General features: G+C 40.6%; 1 protein-coding gene across 3 annotated transcripts in view; it reads left to right on the plus strand.

Annotated features, from left to right (window-relative positions):
* Positions 1-19,551, plus strand: part of ntng1a (netrin g1a) — a 102,125-nt gene that overhangs the window by 39,162 nt on the left and 43,412 nt on the right. For all 3 annotated transcript variants that reach the window (XM_073488530.1, XM_073488531.1, XM_073488532.1), the window contains exon 2: positions 4,181-4,824. In XM_073488530.1, coding sequence (XP_073344631.1) covers positions 4,181-4,824 — 644 coding nt within the window. The remainder of the gene's footprint in view (positions 1-4,180; positions 4,825-19,551) is intronic.

The following is a 19,551-nucleotide window of genomic DNA, read 5'->3' on the forward strand; positions in this document are numbered from 1 at the left end:
AGACACCTGTCACACAAAGGGATCTGTTTGATTGGTGCAAGCCCATCTATCTAGATGGCTTGTGGGCAGTTAGTAAATTTATATTCCCCGAAGTCCCATTCTCCATCAGCGGTTGCCGTGCTACCGGGCCAAGGCTGTCAGACACCACGGTCGTATCTTATTTTAAAACCAGACACGGTCAAACCCTCTGTAGCTTACCTGCTCAGCAATGCTTTTTTATATGTATGTCTACTTTTCATGGATCTTAACTTTGACCTCTGTATCTGTGGTGCATTTATAATAACTGATGAGGAAAAGTACATAAATATTCCCTGCCCTTCCTTTGTCAGAACAACGTTTTACATGTACTGTAGGTTTGTTCTTAGGTTTTTATCTTAGGGTGAAGGTTGAAACATAAAACACTTCTTATCTTCTACATTTAGCCACTGTGAAAAAATGCATGTGATTGAGGGAACAAAAAAATAATAAATTCAGCATATACAGTAGTTATTCACATATTCAACTTAAGTAATGAATCATAAAAATCTGATCATTGATCATTGTTCATTAAACTGTAGCAGTCACAGAGGAACAGTGAAACATCTTGAAATAAGCCAAAAATAGTGTCTGACAAGTGACATGACGTGTTGTCTTACCGCTGAGTGCATCATGCAAATTGTTCTATCTGTAACATGCCTAAAAGCCTTGGTTTGCAGAGCAAGGGAAAACACTTCCCTGTGACCTAAACACTACAAATAATGCTGGTCTTTGGAGTGCAGCTAAATGGAATTAGTCTAATTCATTATCCTCCACGTTGCTGCTTTGTTGGTTTTTATTCCTCTAGTCGGTTGGTAAAATTAGCCTGAACAGTTTGACAACAACGGGCACGATGCCAGATGAATATAGAGCAGCTTCCTGATGATTTGTGAAATCCACCCACAACCGCATACATGTAACTACACACGAACACCCACCTGCACGCACACGCGCTTGCTCCCTCACACTATCTCACTGCATCACAATGCTAATAATCGGATTAAGCCCCTGTGTTTTGGGTGGGTTGACGGCATCTCTATTAGCGCCAATTTAGCGTGACTTATCTGCTCTAGTAACCTCAGTGCTGGCTTTGTAATCTGTGATGGCTGTCCCCCATCCTGGCCACTTATCATCACACTGGGATTAATAGAAACATCTTTTGTAATTACAGAAATGCTGCAGTGCCGGGCGCTGTCAATTATTTTAATGTGTGCCAAGCCATTAATCGGCTAACAGAGCCCTCCGTGGTGCCCTACAGTAAAACACAGAAAACTGCCATTGATTTTCATGAGGCCGTATACTCAGCATTTTATCTCCTTTCTCTTCTCCGGGATGGCCGGTGAGGTTATTGATCTTCATAAATGCAGGATTTTGTCATTAGGTGAGAAGCGGAGGAGACAGTAATGAAAGGTTTTTAACCTGTGTGTTCAGGAGGAGTGCTGGACAACTGGCCAAGGTTTCATGCAGGTGCTACACACAGCAGATTTTCAGCTGCTCAGCTGCAGGGATCGATAGGGATACATCTTTGTCTGATTACAGAGATGTGCTGGTGAGGAAAGCAGTTTGTGTGCGAGTGTGTGTGTGTGTGTGTGTGTGTGTGTGTGTGTGTGTGTGTGTGTGTAGGTGTTTACAGTAATAGATGATCACTGGATCGGATTTAGATGTAAAGGAACAGAAAGGCTTGACCTGAGATGATACAATTGCTCCCCTAAAGACACCCAAAGTACTGTTTGCTTACTTTTACACTCAAGCCAAAAGTTGAGGCTACCACAGAGGTTTAGGCATTGGGAAGTCTGGTTTGAGGGTGGCTTAAAATGCATTTTAAAGCTGCTGATGGAAAGTAACTTAGTATTTAAGTACAGTACTTAAGTACTTAAGACTGAATATTTCACAAAATTTTACTTGAACTCCACTGCAATACAGGGTGAAATGTATTCCACTTCAATTTTCAGAAAACTATAGATACTGGTTTCTGTACAGAATAAGATTTTACATTCAAAACCTGTGAACATTAAGTAAACATGTTAAATTGTAAAAGATTAACCTCCTCGACAGTGTATGAAGTAGTTAAAATGAGCTCCACCTTAAATGTACTGTACTGTGTGAAGGATTCAGTGGTATTGAGCAGTGAGGTTGCACATTGCAACCAACTGAATACCCCTCGTCTCACCCTCCCTTATGGTGGCCACTGAAAACACAAAAAAAATATATATATTTTGATATCCTGTTACTGAAATGATCCTCCTTCCTACACATTGGACCTTTAAATAAAGTACTTCCTCCACCAATGTCTATAAGTAAGAATGAAGCAAAAGTTGCTGTAGAAAAGTCTGCGGCGAGGAGATAATTGCTCAGTGTAAAAATAGAATATGGTTTGACTGAAAACTTGATTTCCAGTCTGAGATTTAATTAAAATATAAATGTCTCAAACAACATTTAATAGGATTTCAGGCATATAAGGGCACGATTTCAAAGGGGAAGTGCTAATCCCAAAAATGGATGTGAGTAAGTGTACTTCTACTGTTGTTCAATTAATGCGATATAGCAGGAATACAGTATAATTGATAATAAACAGGCGCAAGAAAATTAAATTCACACCTGTGCTCCACTCTCACTGGATAACAGTTTAGATGTCCTTCAATGAACGCACTTTCCCAACAAGCTGCAGCAACACGATCAGCCATCCTGCATGCCAAGTGTGTTTTTTAGAAACTGTCCACACCCCATAAGCAGGCATAACTGTCGTGTATGACTTATTACACATCTGTCTGTGGATACACAGTGCACCAGATGCTGCAGTTAATGGCACACCTAACCTCCCACCATGTAACGGTACACTAAAGCCCAAGTGGAATTTTCCACTGCCAGTCTGCATACTTCTTGCTCTCGTCTCCTCCCAGCCACCGCTGTCCAGTGCTGGGGTAAGCCTGTAGGGGATGGTCCAGACAGGATATTAATGGGACCCTCCAACAGACAGAGGGCCTGACAGAGCCCTGCTTCATTGTCACCTTGCCTTGGAGGACAGGGGGAAAACTTCCAAAGCTTATTAGCCGAATGGAGCCGTTTTCTCCCTTTAACTTACTCAATCTCTGCCTCACCGCTTCATTAGACTGTCTTACATCAGAGGTCTGCTCCTCTCCCTGTTTCCTCACCACATCGCCACACTCGCTTCCACACATACACACATGGGCATACGCACAGGGTGACATCTCCCACCTAATCAAGTAGTGGATTATCTTGTCCTGATAAATTGGAGCTTGTAGCACTTGAAAGGTCCTCTTGGAGAAGTGCCTCCTCCCCCTGACAGCTAGATGGAGCCCCCAGGGAGCAAGGAGAGAACATCGCCTGGTAATGATTTGTGGTAAATCGGACAAATGTTTTTGGAAAGACCTCTTTCAAGCAAGGGGTGTGATCAATTTAAAGGCTTGAGAATAGTTTCTGAAAACCCCAAGCCAAATTCAGACACGAGGGATAAAAAATAAACATCTATTAGCCCTTTATGTATGTCAAGTCATGTTGGATTTAGGTGATGTACTTGGTTTTAATGAATCGAAGTAGAAAAAATAAATAAGTTACAACCCAAGATACTTGCAGATCCTTCAAGACTCAGTGAGCTCAGTCAAACATATGACTGAAAAGAGACATTTCTTTCAAAGCTTTTCATTTGATCTATTCAGTTTGCGAATGAGTTCCTCTGGGCCATTTGACACATTCACTCTATTCCTGTGTTTCCAACGTTGGAGAGCAGAAGAAAACAGACATCTTAATTTCAAGTCTGGGAAGGATATGTCATGATATTTGTAGTGACTTGGTGTAGTGACAAGAGAGCAGGGAAAATGCGCTGTAATGACAAGAGTCAACAGAGGTTTTGGCAGACTCTTGGAAGATAAATGTACAACATAAAGCTAAGTGGCTTCAAATATTCATAGGTTGCATACTGTGTGTATGCACATGACACGCTTGTGATTCATTTTCACAAATCCCTGAATTACTCTCCTAATAACATGGTATATGACGCATACAACCCCATCCTTACGTTGAGTTCTCTTCCTGATCAACTGTGAAAATGACCTAATTTGTTCTCGTTCTCGCCAAGACTAACAGCTTTTTATTCCTTTTTGTTCCTCCTTCTCTCTTTGGTTTTCTCTGCTCTCTCTCTATGTAGGAGAACCCCTATATGTGTAATAATGAATGTGATGCCACCACAGAGGAACTCGCCCACCCTCCGGAGCTCATGTTCGACATCGAGGGCCGTAATCCCACAACCTTTTGGCAATCCACATCTTGGAAGAAGTACCCAAAGGCCCTTCTGGTCAACATCACGCTATCTTGGAACAAGACCATCGAGCTGACCGACGACATCGTCCTCACCTTTGAGTCAGGTCGGCCCGAACAGATGGTCCTAGAAAAGTCGCTGGATTATGGACGAACCTGGCAGCCCTACCAGTTCTATGCCACAGACTGCCTGGACGCCTTCACCATGGAGCCCAAGACGGTGCAGGACCTGACCCAGCATACCCTGCTGGACATCATCTGCACTGAGGACTACTCACGAGGTTATGTGTGGAAGTATGATAAAACAGTGCGTTTTGAGATCAAGGATCGCTTTGCACTGTTTGCTGGGCCCCGGCTGCATAACATGGCTTCGCTTTACGGCCAGCTGGACACTACCAAGAACCTGAGGGACTTCTTTACCATCACAGACCTGAGAATCCGCCTGCTCCGGCCTGCTACAGGAGCTACGATGGTCGACGAGAACAACCTGTCCAGATACTTCTATGCCATCTCTGACATCAAAGTCCAGGGCAGGTAAGACCTGAATTCTTCTGTACACATGCCATGTGGTTGACTTGAGCTTTGATTAGCAGCTGGGCAAAGTAGGAAACTGCCCCAGTGCTGTAGACTCCTCACCACCCAAAGAATGTGCATGTCAATTGGTTATGTTATTTGGGTAATTTCCAAATTTCTAAGGGAAGCTAGATCAACTAAAGGTGGGGGGTCCAACAGCATTTTTTTCCCCTGACGTGTACTGTAGGTTTATTCAGCTATGGGTGGACTCTAAAGGCTGTTGGTGGTTTTTCTGTGGGTTTTATTAAAGCAACAGTGCAGCAACCCAATAGAGAAGAAAAATGTGTTTACCATGACCATTCTTTCCAATTAGGCAGGGGATCCATAATGATTCGCAGAGTTCACCAGTTGTCAGCATGTCTTAATTAACCAAGCTGCTTACGGCTTGCTGAAGCACTCTATTTTGGACGCCGAATTCACTCAGCTGTCTGTCAGCCCATGGAAGACTTTAGAGGTAGCATTTCAGCCATCAGGTCAGTGCACGTTGTAATTAGTGTTTGATTTACAAAATCCACAGAGGGTCATATAACATGAAAACAACACAGCATTATACTTTTCGCGGAGAGGACGACAAAAGCTTCCCCCCCACTTCCCAACGTTACGAGTCACTAGGGCATTGACTTAAGTGGATCTGTTTTACACTGTGTGCTTTTTCAATTTAACAGATGTGAATATGGTTGTAGGGGTGAATGAATGAAGATTTAATTACTCTTGTTTTGCTTTTCACACATGAGATGCTCGCAGTGCAGAAGTGCAGAATGGCGGAACATCAACAATTCAAACATATGGATGGAAGTCAGGCTGCCAGACTGTGGCTCACAACAGTGGTTGTGTCACATTGTGCCTCGGCCTGAAGATAGACAAGACTACAAATCTTTGTGTGTTGTGTTTAGTCACAGCAAACATCAGTTTCTTTAACCAGTGTGGTTGTGTGAAATAATTAAACTATAATCAAACTGTGTCTTTCTCATGCTACCATGGCTAATCCATAGTCGTACTGTAATAATATGTTTGCTGCCGTGACAATATTCACATTAATATCTTCAAAACCCTTCAGGCTGTTTAATGAATCTCTAATTTGTTGATTTCCTTAATATGCCATTAAAATGGAGTACAGCTATACAACACAATGCTCTTACGCACTGTAAATGGGCAGGTACCCTTGAGCACAAGGCGCTATGATAATGAATGCCTCTTTCAGAAATTGAATTTTTGACTTTTCTTGTGATTGAGAAGGTCATTCAGCAAAAAATAACTGGAGGGAATTTACTAACACAAAAGATTTGGACGGGGCATCCATTCAACACCCGCAGAAATGAAGGGGGCTGTCATAAGCGCAGATTATTTATTCTATCTGACTAATCATGACCGAACTCATACATCCCTGTGGGGCTGTTGATTTGAGCAATGGCTGTGCGCCACCATCGGGCCGCTGTCGTTTACCAGCCTGCTGCTTTTAGAGTGACGCTCGCCTGAGAAATGTTCCCCACTGTTTACCAAAGGTAACACACAGTTCAGCCATAATGAGATACACTCAACACAGAGAAGCTTCACTCTCCTTTTCCCCCTCCCATGGCGAATCACTGCTCAGCCCCTTTCTCCATGCGTCGTATACGAGACATAAGCTCCTTAACCCCCGGAATACAGTTCTGTGAGACTCGGCGGGAGCGATTTTGCAGGGCCAGTGAGGGTGAATCTGGCATATTTCACTGTGCTGGACTCAGCTGCCATCCGCCTGGATCAGGAGAAAGGGGGTGTGGAGGGAAATACAGTAGGAGAGCTCGCAGCTTTTCTGCCCTTGCCACAACAGTGTGAGAAACAAAGAAAGGAACCTAAGCTCTTTGCTGAAGTAGGTCAACCTAGAAAAGATGGAAAAAAGAAGGGAAGAAGCTCAACTTTGCAGAAGTGGACCTCTTTGCCTCCTAACATGTAGCTCAAGTTGTTACAGGGAAGCCAGAAGTGTCATGCATGACCATTCTATTATGGTTGATTACAAGGAAGGACCGGAGAAAAGGCGCTGGGGAGAAAAAATCGATGCGAAGAATTTCAAATCAAACCGAGCATGGAGCTGTGAGATGGATGAGAACAATGCATACGGCCGGGTGACTTGAATGAATTTGACACCCTTACTGTGTTAATGTATCAGCAGAGTTAATGGGTGTGAGGAGAGAGAAAGTGCGCAGAGTTGGGAGGATTTTCTAATTATCTACTGTATGACTTTCGTATAATTGCGCTGCCTCCCTTTTTTACATGCTTTACAGTAACTACAGACTGCAATTTGGCCAACTGTCTCCCCCCCTTGCTCGATCTCCTCCCCCTCTTCCACCCTCCCGCCTGTGATCAATATAGTGTAATTAAAGCCTGAGAAGATTCAGGCTACCAAAGGATCTCTTTCTGGCTCGCATTTTCTCTCCTCCAGCCTCTGTCCCCTGCTTCCTGTCTCGCTCTATTTCTCCTGCAGAGTAGTCATGTCTCTGAAGGGGCTATCGGTCCCCGTCTTGAATCGTACACAAAGACCCAGTCCTGTTTCGTTCTGTACCACCACTCAACTGCACCAAGAACACCAACTACATATTCATCATTACCCATCACGAGCCAAAAAACACTGCTCATACCAAGAACTGTAGGTGGGATTTATGGCACCACTTTTATATCATGCCACCGTCATGGTTGTTGAGCGCTAAAATCCTGTCTATTGGCCAAAGTTTTAAATAATCTCCCAATCTGGCAACAGACTTGTGCTTCTGATTCCTGTTGACAGTGCATAAAAATAATGTAAGCCCCATGCATATTCTAAACTAAATTTCCATCTTTTTTTCTACCCTGTTTGTGTACAGCAAGCCCACATATGGAAAGTAAACTTTGTATCACCAATTTACCCATGAACCTGTGGGTGTTGTGATTCAATTTCCAAAGCACATGTACCACGGGGCATTATCAAGTAGGGTCAGAAACAGGTAATTCACTGGGAGGGGTGAATTGTTCATCAGATGCAACAACCTTTTTCTACTCAAGATTCCCTGTCAGCCTCATGGAAAGAGGGTCTTGTTCATTGACTGAATCTCCGCACTGACGACAACGCCAACATCTTAAAATGTCATCGTGAACAACTCCTGGTCTGTTATAGCTGAACTCACATGAAGTACAACTTTTGTAATTCAGAACTCTTGGAAACATCATTTGGATGTTAAACAAAGCTCTAATGCTTGACTTGGTATTGTGTCTCTTGAAATCCTTTAAAAGAAGAAAAAGTTCATAGAATTTACAGGCAACACTGAAAAAAACTAACTTCTTACTTTTTTCTTGTTATGTCCTTATTGGCAACAGTCCACTACACACATGTCTCCCAAGTCCAGATCATTTCAAAACACAGAAAATGCAGATTTCTACTCTGCTGATTTCAGTGAGACTAATATCACAGTGACACTGGTCTGTCTGTGGCTTCAGGGTTTCTTATAGAATCAGACATTGCCCTCTGATGCACTCTTTTCAAAACAATCCTTTATTAGAGATTCGTTATATCCCTTTGCTATCCCCTTTTTTTCAAATTCAATCTCTATAGTCAGTATTTCTTTTAGTGGGTTTACAGTAAACTGTTGTTTGTAATGTTTCTCCAACCATAGAGATTTCAGAGAATTATTTGTAGGTTAAGTATATTATTTTCAGTCACAAGGGGCAGCTGCTGAATTATGCCTTTATGTCTTGGGAAAAATCAGAGTTGTATACAAAAACAACCTTTTCCTTTCAATTGGTTTAAACTTGATGTTTGAATTTATCGATGCTGTGTTTTTTTCCCGTGCCTCTTTGAGACATGCATCAACAGCAGAATAGCATCCATTAAAGGGCAACTCCACATATTTTAAACATCAGAGACCATTTACAGGTCTTGGAGAGTACAACTACATATCTGAAGAAAGTTGTATAAAAACTTTTGTGGCTCCAGAGGGAAGTGCCTGAAGTCTGATAAATTACTTCAAGTGATGTCACTTGAGGCAGCATTGGTTGGGGCTGAAGACTACAAGTTAGAAAATGTAAAGAAAAAATAGTCTTGGAGTATGGAGTGATCATCTGTGGTGGCACCTCATCTTTGCTTAAGGCGAGCAGATCACAGCTACGTTAGCACCTACAGGCATAACATACCTAAACTGTTAGTGACCATGTTGCGTTAGGGGTAATGTAGAGGCCAGGTTTTGAGCAGGAAGAAGAATGCATAGAACAAAAAAGATAATATATTTGTTCTTCTGCATCAATTTTGCTGCTTTTCTCCCTTTACCCTGACTTTTGATCACCTAATATTCAGATTCCACATTGATGTTACATTAGAGAAAAGTTTTGGCCTTTGAAAACACTATTTAGTTTGGAAAATGTATCGACTGAAATCTGAATTTTGATATTTGGTTGACATATGTATTGAAATTGGTATAATATCCGTCTGTAGCTATCATACATCTCTGACTTTTCCTGCTCTTTATACTACTGCAGGGCTACCTACAGCGTCACACTTAGAAGCAGAGGGCCACTGACCAGGCTGCTCTATTTGACCCATTGGGAGTGAGAATGAGCTGCTATATATATAAGTCAAGCTAACCGGCTGCTGGCTGTAGCTTATATTTATCATACAGACATGAGAGTGGTATCGATCTTTTCCTCCAACGCTTGGAAAAATATTTTCCAAACTATCACTTTAGGCATTCCCGCTACTTTGTTACATTAAGAGGAAAAAGTCCGGACCACTACTACAACCTAATATCAAAAAGTACGCTAAAGAGTCATCTGAGGCCTCCAAAAAATGTATTATATATGAGACAGTTCATCTCTCACTCAGTGCATGGGTCAAACTATTAGTGCATTCTAATTACTGCAGTGTTCAGTGCATGTGTGGTTTGGACACAGCTGTTTCAACTACAGATCAGCAATTTGGTGAGTGATGGCTCTATCGGATCTCCCCTAAGGGAGGAACAAACAAGAAGTCAATCTGCTTTTTTCTTTTTTTTCCTCACTCTCCCTCCACAGTGCTTGGCTTGCTCTTAGGCCTGCCTGTAGTCGACACATAATCTATTTGTGCTAATTTCATGTTTCTTCCTGCCCACTTCCCCCTTGAATAAGTCATTCCACTTGTCTACCCTCCTTAGTCTCTCTCTGTCTGTCCCTTTCTCGCTCTCTCTCTCTGTCTCTGCCACCATAAGCATCTATTTACCTTCCGCTGTGCACTGCATTTCAGCTTTTTTGAATCAGCAGTCTGCATTAGTCATTGTGTAGGAGAATGCCAGGTTTGTGCGACAGGCCGAGTTATTGGTCCAGATAACTTAGACCATCTGTTGACAGCCACGCAACGTGTTAGTTTTATAGCTTTAATCAAGATGACCCCAGCCTTTTGTTGGTCCAGCAGAAATTAGTTAAGTGAGATATTTCAAATGTCAGTGAGGCTGTAAGTCAAATTATCTAATGGATGTCTCTGTCATATTTACTGTATAATGATGATAATGGAAGTGGAGCGTCCAGGGGTGACTCATCAAAGAGGAAATACAGGAAGCAGTGATGTGGCTGCTACACAAAGGCCAGAGCTTTAAAGTGGTTGTAACCATACACCCAATTCATTCTGCTCCCATCTATCAGTCTGTCATTTTGCTGTCCACACAGTCACTGTTTCCATTCACTGTTCCAACTCATGCTGTTATCAGACTATTATGACCAACACTATTGTTCTTACAGTTTTGTGACATACAGTAATATCACTATGTGCAGTAAAGTAATGCAGTAATTCAGAATAGCAATACCAAAACGCAAACATTCTCCATTACAAGTAAAAGTCATCAAAATCCTACTTTAAAGGTATCATTTGTAACTTTTTTCATTAAAATGTCTGAAATGTCTTGAGATGTATGAGACATTATGCCGAAAGTTCAAGTTCAGAGTCATTTTATCAAGGCAACGGTGCGTTTCATTTGGTCACCCTTCACTAAAACTTCCAGAAGAGTGTCAAGAGAGTGTGGAATAAAGCTTTCACACATTATCTCGTCCGTGAACCTTTTTGCCTGAATCACAGAGATAGATTTTTATTAGCAGTGACGGTTGTTTGAAAACAAAGACAACAACTCCCATGATCCCACGCTACTTATGTCTTTTGTTTTAAATGCAAGACCTCGAGCTGCTGAAATTACATACTGTGTATTTAAAGTATGCTCAGTAAAAGTCCTGGCCCCTGTGACCAATGTATTATACAGCATTATAACATTGTTGAAAAATGAGGTTTTGTTTTTATTAGGTTATTGTGTGCTTTCTTTACTAAAAAATATGTAGTGATGTAGAAATGCTTTAAAATTATACTGAATTATTTTTGTATTATTTTCTACTACTGCTTTTTAGGTTCTGACACCCAAATTGCTTTATGTTATCATAAAATTGCGGTGACACATTGCTTTTTGTGAATGGCATGATTAGATAACAAACACACATTCTAAAATTAAATTGTTCCGTGGCCTTGGTCTATCCTCCAACCTACGCTTACCTTCTCCCCTCCCTGCTCTCTTCTTTATCCTCCCTCCTACTTCAAAGTGTGCAGGGAAGCGTTTCTTTTATTTATTTCTGTTCAGCTTTCTGTTCTGTTCTGAGTCAGCTCAGTTTGAAGCTAGGGGGCTGCCTTCCTACACTTGCGGGTCCATCGCGACAGAACGCGTAGGATGGTTTATTAACTGCTGACCTCTAGTTTGGAACTGAAATATGATCAGTCCTCGTCATTGAAGGTACATGGTTAGTTCCAAAGATTTAGTATTTTTGGTTTAAGATTTCTATAGCACATTAAGTGGGTTAAATGTTGAGTTTATACATGATGAGGGCTGACAATCATCAGTGCACCACCTGCAGACAAAGGAGGACTAAGGAGACACTTGAGACCTTGATTGACGTCACTCGCCTGTGTTTTTCTGCCTTTGACCTGTTAGGAACCTTCATTTATCTCAGTATGACACCTGACCTCGCTTTATCTCCTTGCATCTTGTTACTGACAGAACTCAATTAGCCAGTCAGTGGCTGCCTCAGACCAAACTACCAAATAGCCGCAGCTGCCTCTCTATTCCCTTTATCTCTTTCTTCTTCCTCCCATCAACACCTACATCACCTGTCGTTCCTGACTTCTGTCCAGGCCGTTTCTCCACCTCTCTGCCTTTGATCCTCCTCCCTTGGTTTGTCTCTAGATGACGCCCTCCCTGCTAGAGTCTGCCAAGTTGAAGAGCTCAGAAGAATTTTTTTCTCAGTCGGGGCAGAAACTTTTTTACCCACGCTATACGTATGCTCTGGAAGTGCCTGCTTGATAAGGTTTTGAAAAGGGTGCACAAGTAAGGTTGTTACAAGTTCAATTATTATTCTATTTTGAACTTTTGATCAATGCAAGTTTTATATTTGTAATACTTTACTTGAGACTCTCTTTAACTGTCTCTTTAAGGTACCCTTCCCAAAAAGCCAAGTCTGCTCTCATTGGTCAGCTCTCAAAGGCCTGTGCAGGCACCACCCACCATGTTTCCGCATTAGCTCTGCTCTCACAATACAGGTGGTGTCCATTTCTCCACGGATTGAGCACTTTGATACTTTCATAGTATTAATATAGCACCTAGAACTGCTTTATAATACAAAAGATAGGAAATCTAATTTTTTACCACATGGGACCTCTATAGTTTTTAGGGGACCGACCTCCACCTGCAGAGAGCAGGCAGGCATAGAGAAAACATGAAATAAATCCTGACATGATGTATTAATTCCATTTTGCTCCAAATGTACTGGTCTCATCACAAAGCCACCTGCAGTCCCCCGAATGCCCTCATGCCACTCCTGCTTTGATGTCTAGCTTTTTAAATTCTTGTTAATATAGATAATGAGAGCAGTAATGTGGAATTTGTTCCCAGTGGTTTAATTTTGATGAGCATTTACCATCTACAACCATTTACTCAAACATGAATTCATCTAGAGCCAGCCAGCTGTGGTGGGTGTGTCACTGTGAGGCTTTATTAATATAGAAGCTGGCCCCCCTGTGCAATTAATTGGATGTTTCCAGCTGCAAAATCCTCCCCGAGCAATACACATGTGAACCGTGAAGGTAAAAGAGAAAAGAATATGAGGTGAGGGCTTTTTTTGAAAAATGCGAGAGGCAGAATATGAGGTACATGAGATATGAGTGCAGAGCCCAGTGCACCGTATCTAGAGGCCGCAGCTGCCTTTGCAGCATCATCTGCTTATGGCTGCAGGCATTATCGGACCATCGTCACTACGACTGTGTCCTTTATGGCTACAGACAATAACAGGACAAATTCCTGGATGGTGGGACAAAAATATTCTGTGTGCTGATGTTTTTCCTGTCAATCAAGCCTTGGTTAGATGCTTAATTAGGTCTTATTAAGGAGAGAAGCCACATTTTTAACCATGCCAGCAGCGTGGTCGGTCTGACTGTCTTTGGTTGGTTTTAAATTGGCTGTCATGAAATTTGATACAGATATCCGTGGTGTCTAGAGAATGAATCCTCACTTTGGTGACCAGTGCCACCATGATGTTGACATGTATGGTTTTATGCAAAATGTATCAATGACTATTGGAAGCATCAAAACTTTCGTAACTTTTTTATCTGAACTTTTTATCCAAGTAATTGTCCGCTAGTTTATGAGAAAATTCCCAAAACTATTGACATGGCCATCTGCGAAGAAGAACTTTGTTTTTTGTGCCAGTTACCAGATGATACCATGCTAACCGGCTAAACTAAAGCGGCCATTGATAGCATTATACCTGCTAAACATCAGCATGTTAGCATTGTCTTTGTGAACATGATAGTATGCTGACAATAGGTTAGGGCTGTGCAATATAGACTGTTCAACTTGTTCTAATATTTGCCTTTACTCACTTAGTCATTATACCCACATCACTCAGGATTGTTTATGAATAATCTCATTATATTAAAATACTCATAGCCATTCCTACAATACTGTTGCAATATCAATATTGAGGTATTTGCTTAAAAATATAAAAATAATTTGATTTTGTTGTCCAGTCCTAGTATTTATGAAGTGTGTTTGTAGATTTCAAAATATCAATGAGTATATTGTGTAATGCGATATAGTCTAAAATAGTGCAATATTACTTTAAGGTTGTACCGCCTGGCCCGATGAGAGGTACAGGGATGCTTTAAGTTAAATGCTGAGCCCCATATATCTGTTAGCATGGTTGTAGACTCTTTTTGTTTTTTCAACCTTGTAATACTAAAGCGGCACAGGCATATTACCATCATATTTAACCATCATAAAAGACAGGAGGGTACGTTAAGTCATTGCACAACCATACATCTGCGGAACTGGCCATTCAAAAAAAAATTTACATTAACTTTATATTTAGAATGATAGAATCCGTGACAAGGCTGACAGCGACTTATATTTATTGTTGACCACAAGAAGAAAGGCTCATACAGTAACTACATCGTGTTCCAAAATCTGCAATTTCCTTCCAAGAATATTTTTATCAGACCCTTGCTGTTAAACTCTCACAGGGTTACATAAAAGCGATATCAAATCACTTTTATTCAGAATCAAAGGCTAGCACATGATTTAATGAATGACATTTTGCACATACTGTACCTGCTCAAGCAATTTTTCTAACATGTGACACAAATTGCAGTCTCATCATATTCCTATACTTCATACTTGCCTGTTTAATGTGTAATTTTGAAAGTGGTGTGCTGTTATCTAGTGCACTTTGTGTTTTAAGATGCACAACAAAGATTGAGCTTAAGAAGTGAATCTTATCTAACCCAAGGCATAAACAGCACAGATAATGAAGCTAATCTTTAAATGGTATTTCATTTTCATTCCCCAGATAGTACCATGACTCACAGAAATAGGACAGAAATAAAACAAAAATCTATTATTGTTTTGAAATGAAAAATATTTCATCGATAAACATTCAGACCGGGTACAGTCTGGATAAACATGAATCCAAGGTTCCTTGTTTAGAAGATCAAAAAGTTCTTTGTGAAGTGAAAAGGTTGTGTAATGTTTTGAGTGTTGCTAAAGTTGGGGAAAAAATAATTTGAATTCGACTGCGTGAATTTTGAATGTGTTTTGTTTCAGCACACAACAAATTTTATCGGTAGTGTTGAGGGGCAGCTGTCAGAGTGGAACATTTTATTTATTCTGTGTCTTTGGAGGTGAATATGAGTGTCAGTGCAAAGGTGGACTTTAAATCCCAGACTATCTCTACGTAGAAATGACCCTTCTCCAAGCACAGATTCTTCTCGTTGCCTTATAAAACCTCTTCTGTCTCTCCCCACGCTGCCTACCACTCTCACATACCAATGGAAGGATGAAACAAGGATGGATTTTGACTGCTTAGTCTCTGTTTGCTGAATTGCCCCTTTCCAAAGACAATCCAGCTTAAACCTATTGTACTGTACTTTCATAAGGCCCATGATATTTCATTTTTTTTAATATTCATAGCACAAACAGCAGAGTGTTTGCTTGCACTTGTTTTCATACTAAATGAAGTTTGTTGCAGCCGAAGCAGTATTTATAAACGAGGCTAACTCTGTAGGTGTAGTTTGTGTGAGGGAAGGTGAAAGTGGCAGTCTTCTTTGCTTTGCAGATAGACGGTGCTTTAAAATTACTGGTTGAAGAAAATTGCTCGGGTGAAAGTCGGTTGGTTTTTGGATGCACTTTGCTTCTAAAATTCATCTCAAGACATTTTATTTGAAACAAATTGTTAAATTGTTAATAGCAGTAATAAGTACTGCCCAAAAAAAAAAAAAAAATGTATCTTAACTATCGCATTTCTTTTTAAGATTCGATTAGCAGTGTTTTGGAAAGAGAAAGTTACAATTAAAATAAACATTCATTGTCATTTGTAAGTAATAACAAGAGATTATTATTATAAAGTGTTAATTATTATAATAAACTTACTACTACTATACAATAATGTGTTAAAACAAAACAAATTAAAATAAAACAAAGCACTGTGACATTATCCATCAAGAAAAAGTTGCCTTCAATTATATTGTTGTTGGTACAATTTTAGCTTTATTAAAAATTCCCTGAAGCTTCATTATCCTCCCCAAAAGATTTGCAATGCTATTTTTTTGTTTTTATATTATAAATCAGGCATTGTTAGCATCCATTTTGCTAGCTTGTATTGTTTCTCCTCATTGCCTTTCCAAGACATTGCTCCTTTTTTTATGTTACTGCCACCTACTGTTGTTCAGCGGAATAGCAGGAAACGGCAGTGTTTTTTATATCAAACTAAAGTGGACGGTCTGGTACAAACATTGCTCCATAGCACAACTAGTGGTCAGAGATTCCACAGGGGGAAAAAAAGGGATGTCCAAATTAAAAACTAAAATTCAGTTCTCATACTAAAAACAATTTATGTTGGTATTTTCCTGTGACAGCTGACATAAAAAGCAAATCATGGCGACAGTGTAAACGGAAGAGAAGAGCTCAGTCGTGAGATAAAAAATCAAGTACACTGAAAGCATCATGTGCAAATAAAATCAAGTGATAAGCTGCCATGTCACTGACATTGAACCCTCAGAAGGTGTACAAGCCAATCCCCTACTATTTATCACAGGCCGGAGGAATCGACCGAGTCCAGAGATATGAGGAGCAAAGCTACAAGTGACATGAAGATTTTATCAGCAGAGCAGAGGACAGGAGGCGCGTCGCCTCAACAAATCCCTTTCCCCGTTCTCAGGGATGAAGCAACATTCATTTCTCACTTCACAAGCTGAAGTTTACACTTGAACTTGATGCACTGGTTTTCTTATTGAGTGCTGCATTGCTGATAATGCAGATCTTATATTTTGTGCATTGATTTCGCTCCCAGTGGGTTCACCATTATTAGTAGCCAGCACAGACAACAAATTGGATTTACGTCTTGGACTGGAAGACTGCACTGCTGATGTGCCCCGCATGACGAGACAGCTCACGCTTCACTGGTGTATATGGGATGTGGTGGCATCATATACAGTATTTCCACATCTAAGGCTATGTTTGTGTGTGTGTGTGTATGTGTGTGGGGGTTTTGTATATCCTCCAGGCAATATCTATCCCATATTTTATTCCATAAATCCAAATCTAGTTCAGCAGGAATTCAATCTAAAATCGCCACATAGACACACTCATATGAATACACATACAGATAATGCAGCAGCATCTTTGATTCCAGGCATGATCCATACATTAATACCCCCATACAAACCCAATGATTGATTACCAACTATTTACCATGGAGTTACATTAAAACCATGACAGTCTGAATGGAGACAATGAGCCATTTTCCGATCTGATTTCTCATAAAGCCTTTTTATCTCCGGGTGAGGGTCGCCAATTTTCCTCCTTTGTACTAGAAAGGGGTCTTGGGCAAAGAGCAGCCATATCAGGAGGCATTTTCTCTTCTTCACTGTCGACAGAGCACATTCAACATTCATGTGGTGACCCATTTTATTAATGGAGAGTTCTTTTTCGGCGTGTCGTCCCCCCATCTTTGTCGGCTACAGCCGCCTTCATAATGGGCCCTCCTGTCAGGGTTTCATGACTAATCTCCTCATTGACCTCTCCTTCACTTGCAGCCCCCATCACCACACTGATGATTTGGTAACTGGTAGAGATTGGGGGAGATGCTGGCAACACTTGCATAGTCAGTGCCATCTGGAGACACATTAAACACTACACTAAGAAAAAGCTTCAACATGGTTCTGTATTTTACTGCAACTTATTATGTTTTGTAAGCTCATAAATGTGGTTATACTAGTTTAATATTTTAATTTGAGTATTAATATTTTTACACCAATATATTAACTCAGATTTAATTGTAATGATCACACATACAATCATATCATTGAGAGCAGTGGGAGCCTCTACAGAGCCCGTGTTTCTTAAAGGTCCAGTGTACTATTTAGGGGGACGTAGTGGCAGAAATCAATGTTATCACACTGATTTATTTGTCATTATACAACACAGGGTTACATAAAGAAATCAAAAGTGTGTAGTTCCTTCATGTCACACAAACATCCAAAATATAAACAGTTATTTAGGCTGTAAACATATATACTGTACATAACACGTACGCACCCAGGAAATAATTCTGTAGTGCTTTTATTTCAATTTGCATTAGGTTGAATATTGAACAGCAGCAATAGGATGGTGATGATAATATGGTTGGCAGCTTCACATTAAAAGTCCAGTAAACGATGTCCATCAACTTTGACTGGTGTGAGCACCAAGACGTTTGAAGGAGCTTCCCCCCAGCTCTGTGGAGAATTTCAGCAACTATCCCCCAAATTTACTGTTTTAGTTCACTCTCATTGTTCTTTTGGCCACAGGGTTAGGGTTAAATATGAAATGCTGAATCCATTCCCATTAAAACCGAGACTCATATCGCAGTCCCAAAACAATCTAAATATGATTTGTGCATATGGTTCAGCCCTAATACTTGTGTCTCAAAATGAATGTGATAATGAATCATTGTTATGAAAATAGCATATGCAAGACTTGACAACTCATGTGCTAACAAGCTCAAAACTTCAAGTGAAACTATCGGGCTCATCTTGACCTACGTGAAAGAAAGTGGTGACAAGTTGAGAAATCCAAAAAAGAGTTGGCCATCCCCTCATCACTCAGACGTCCCACTGAGCTAGCCATATCGGCATGGGCGACATGAGAAGAGAGCCTCGTCAGTGAAGAAAACACCATATGGCAGTATTTCCCTCTCATAAGCTGAAGCAGATACAGCATTTCTAACAGAAGGAGAAGTGTTGACAGCGTCATCGTACTGTTTCTGTTTGTCTAATTCACGTCTTGTACACACAAATACACACACACAGTGACAGCGCTGATGTGGTTACCTCCCCAAGCGAGATATTCGATTCTGATCTGAAGACGACAGGGAGTGATGAATAAAAACTGCTTGATAATGGGATCATTGAGTCATGAAAAGCGATTCTGAGCGAGTTATCTTTTGCGGAGGACAATGAATGCAGGCACTCATTATGTATGGCCATCCGACGGTGCTTTAGCCTTCAAGCAGAACAGGAGCATACAATAGAGCCGCAACTGACAAAAGAGGAGGAGAATAACAATCAAGCAAAGGAAACGTGCTATATTGAATTTTACAGACCTTTGCTGCTTTAGCAAGGAAATGTAACTTGCTGGAGCACGATGGGTCAGTGGTGATGTGGGGTGATGACGAAGATGAGGGTGATTAGAGGCTTTGGACAAAAGTCAATAGGTTTGACTTACAAAGCTGTCCACAAATACATTTTTGTAGTGTTCACACAAATTACGCACACAGTCTTCTGAAATTCCTACAGTACATGTAGTCTTTTTCTGTGAATCCCGCGAGGATGAGAATGCCGGACTCTGCCAGTGACATTGCATACTACTATAAATAGAGATAATTCATAAGTGTAAATATATTTAATGGTCAACGCAGAAAAAAGGTATCCATAAATAGCATCAAAAAATTGGGTTTTTTTATCATAACATTTTTAGAGATTTTTACACATTTTTAGGGTGCGTATTGTGCACATGCTGAAAGAAATTGAGCAATAGAAATATTTCTGCTGCTAACAAAAAGAAATATTGTTTTTTTAAATGTTATTCTGGAGTTTCAATCACACATGCTTCGTGCAGGAAGGAAGGCTGTCTTGTGGATCACTTAGTAACG

The sequence above is a fragment of the Pagrus major genome, chromosome 19 (genome assembly GCF_040436345.1).
Source record: "Pagrus major chromosome 19, Pma_NU_1.0".
Taxonomy (NCBI): Eukaryota; Metazoa; Chordata; class Actinopteri; order Spariformes; family Sparidae; genus Pagrus; species Pagrus major.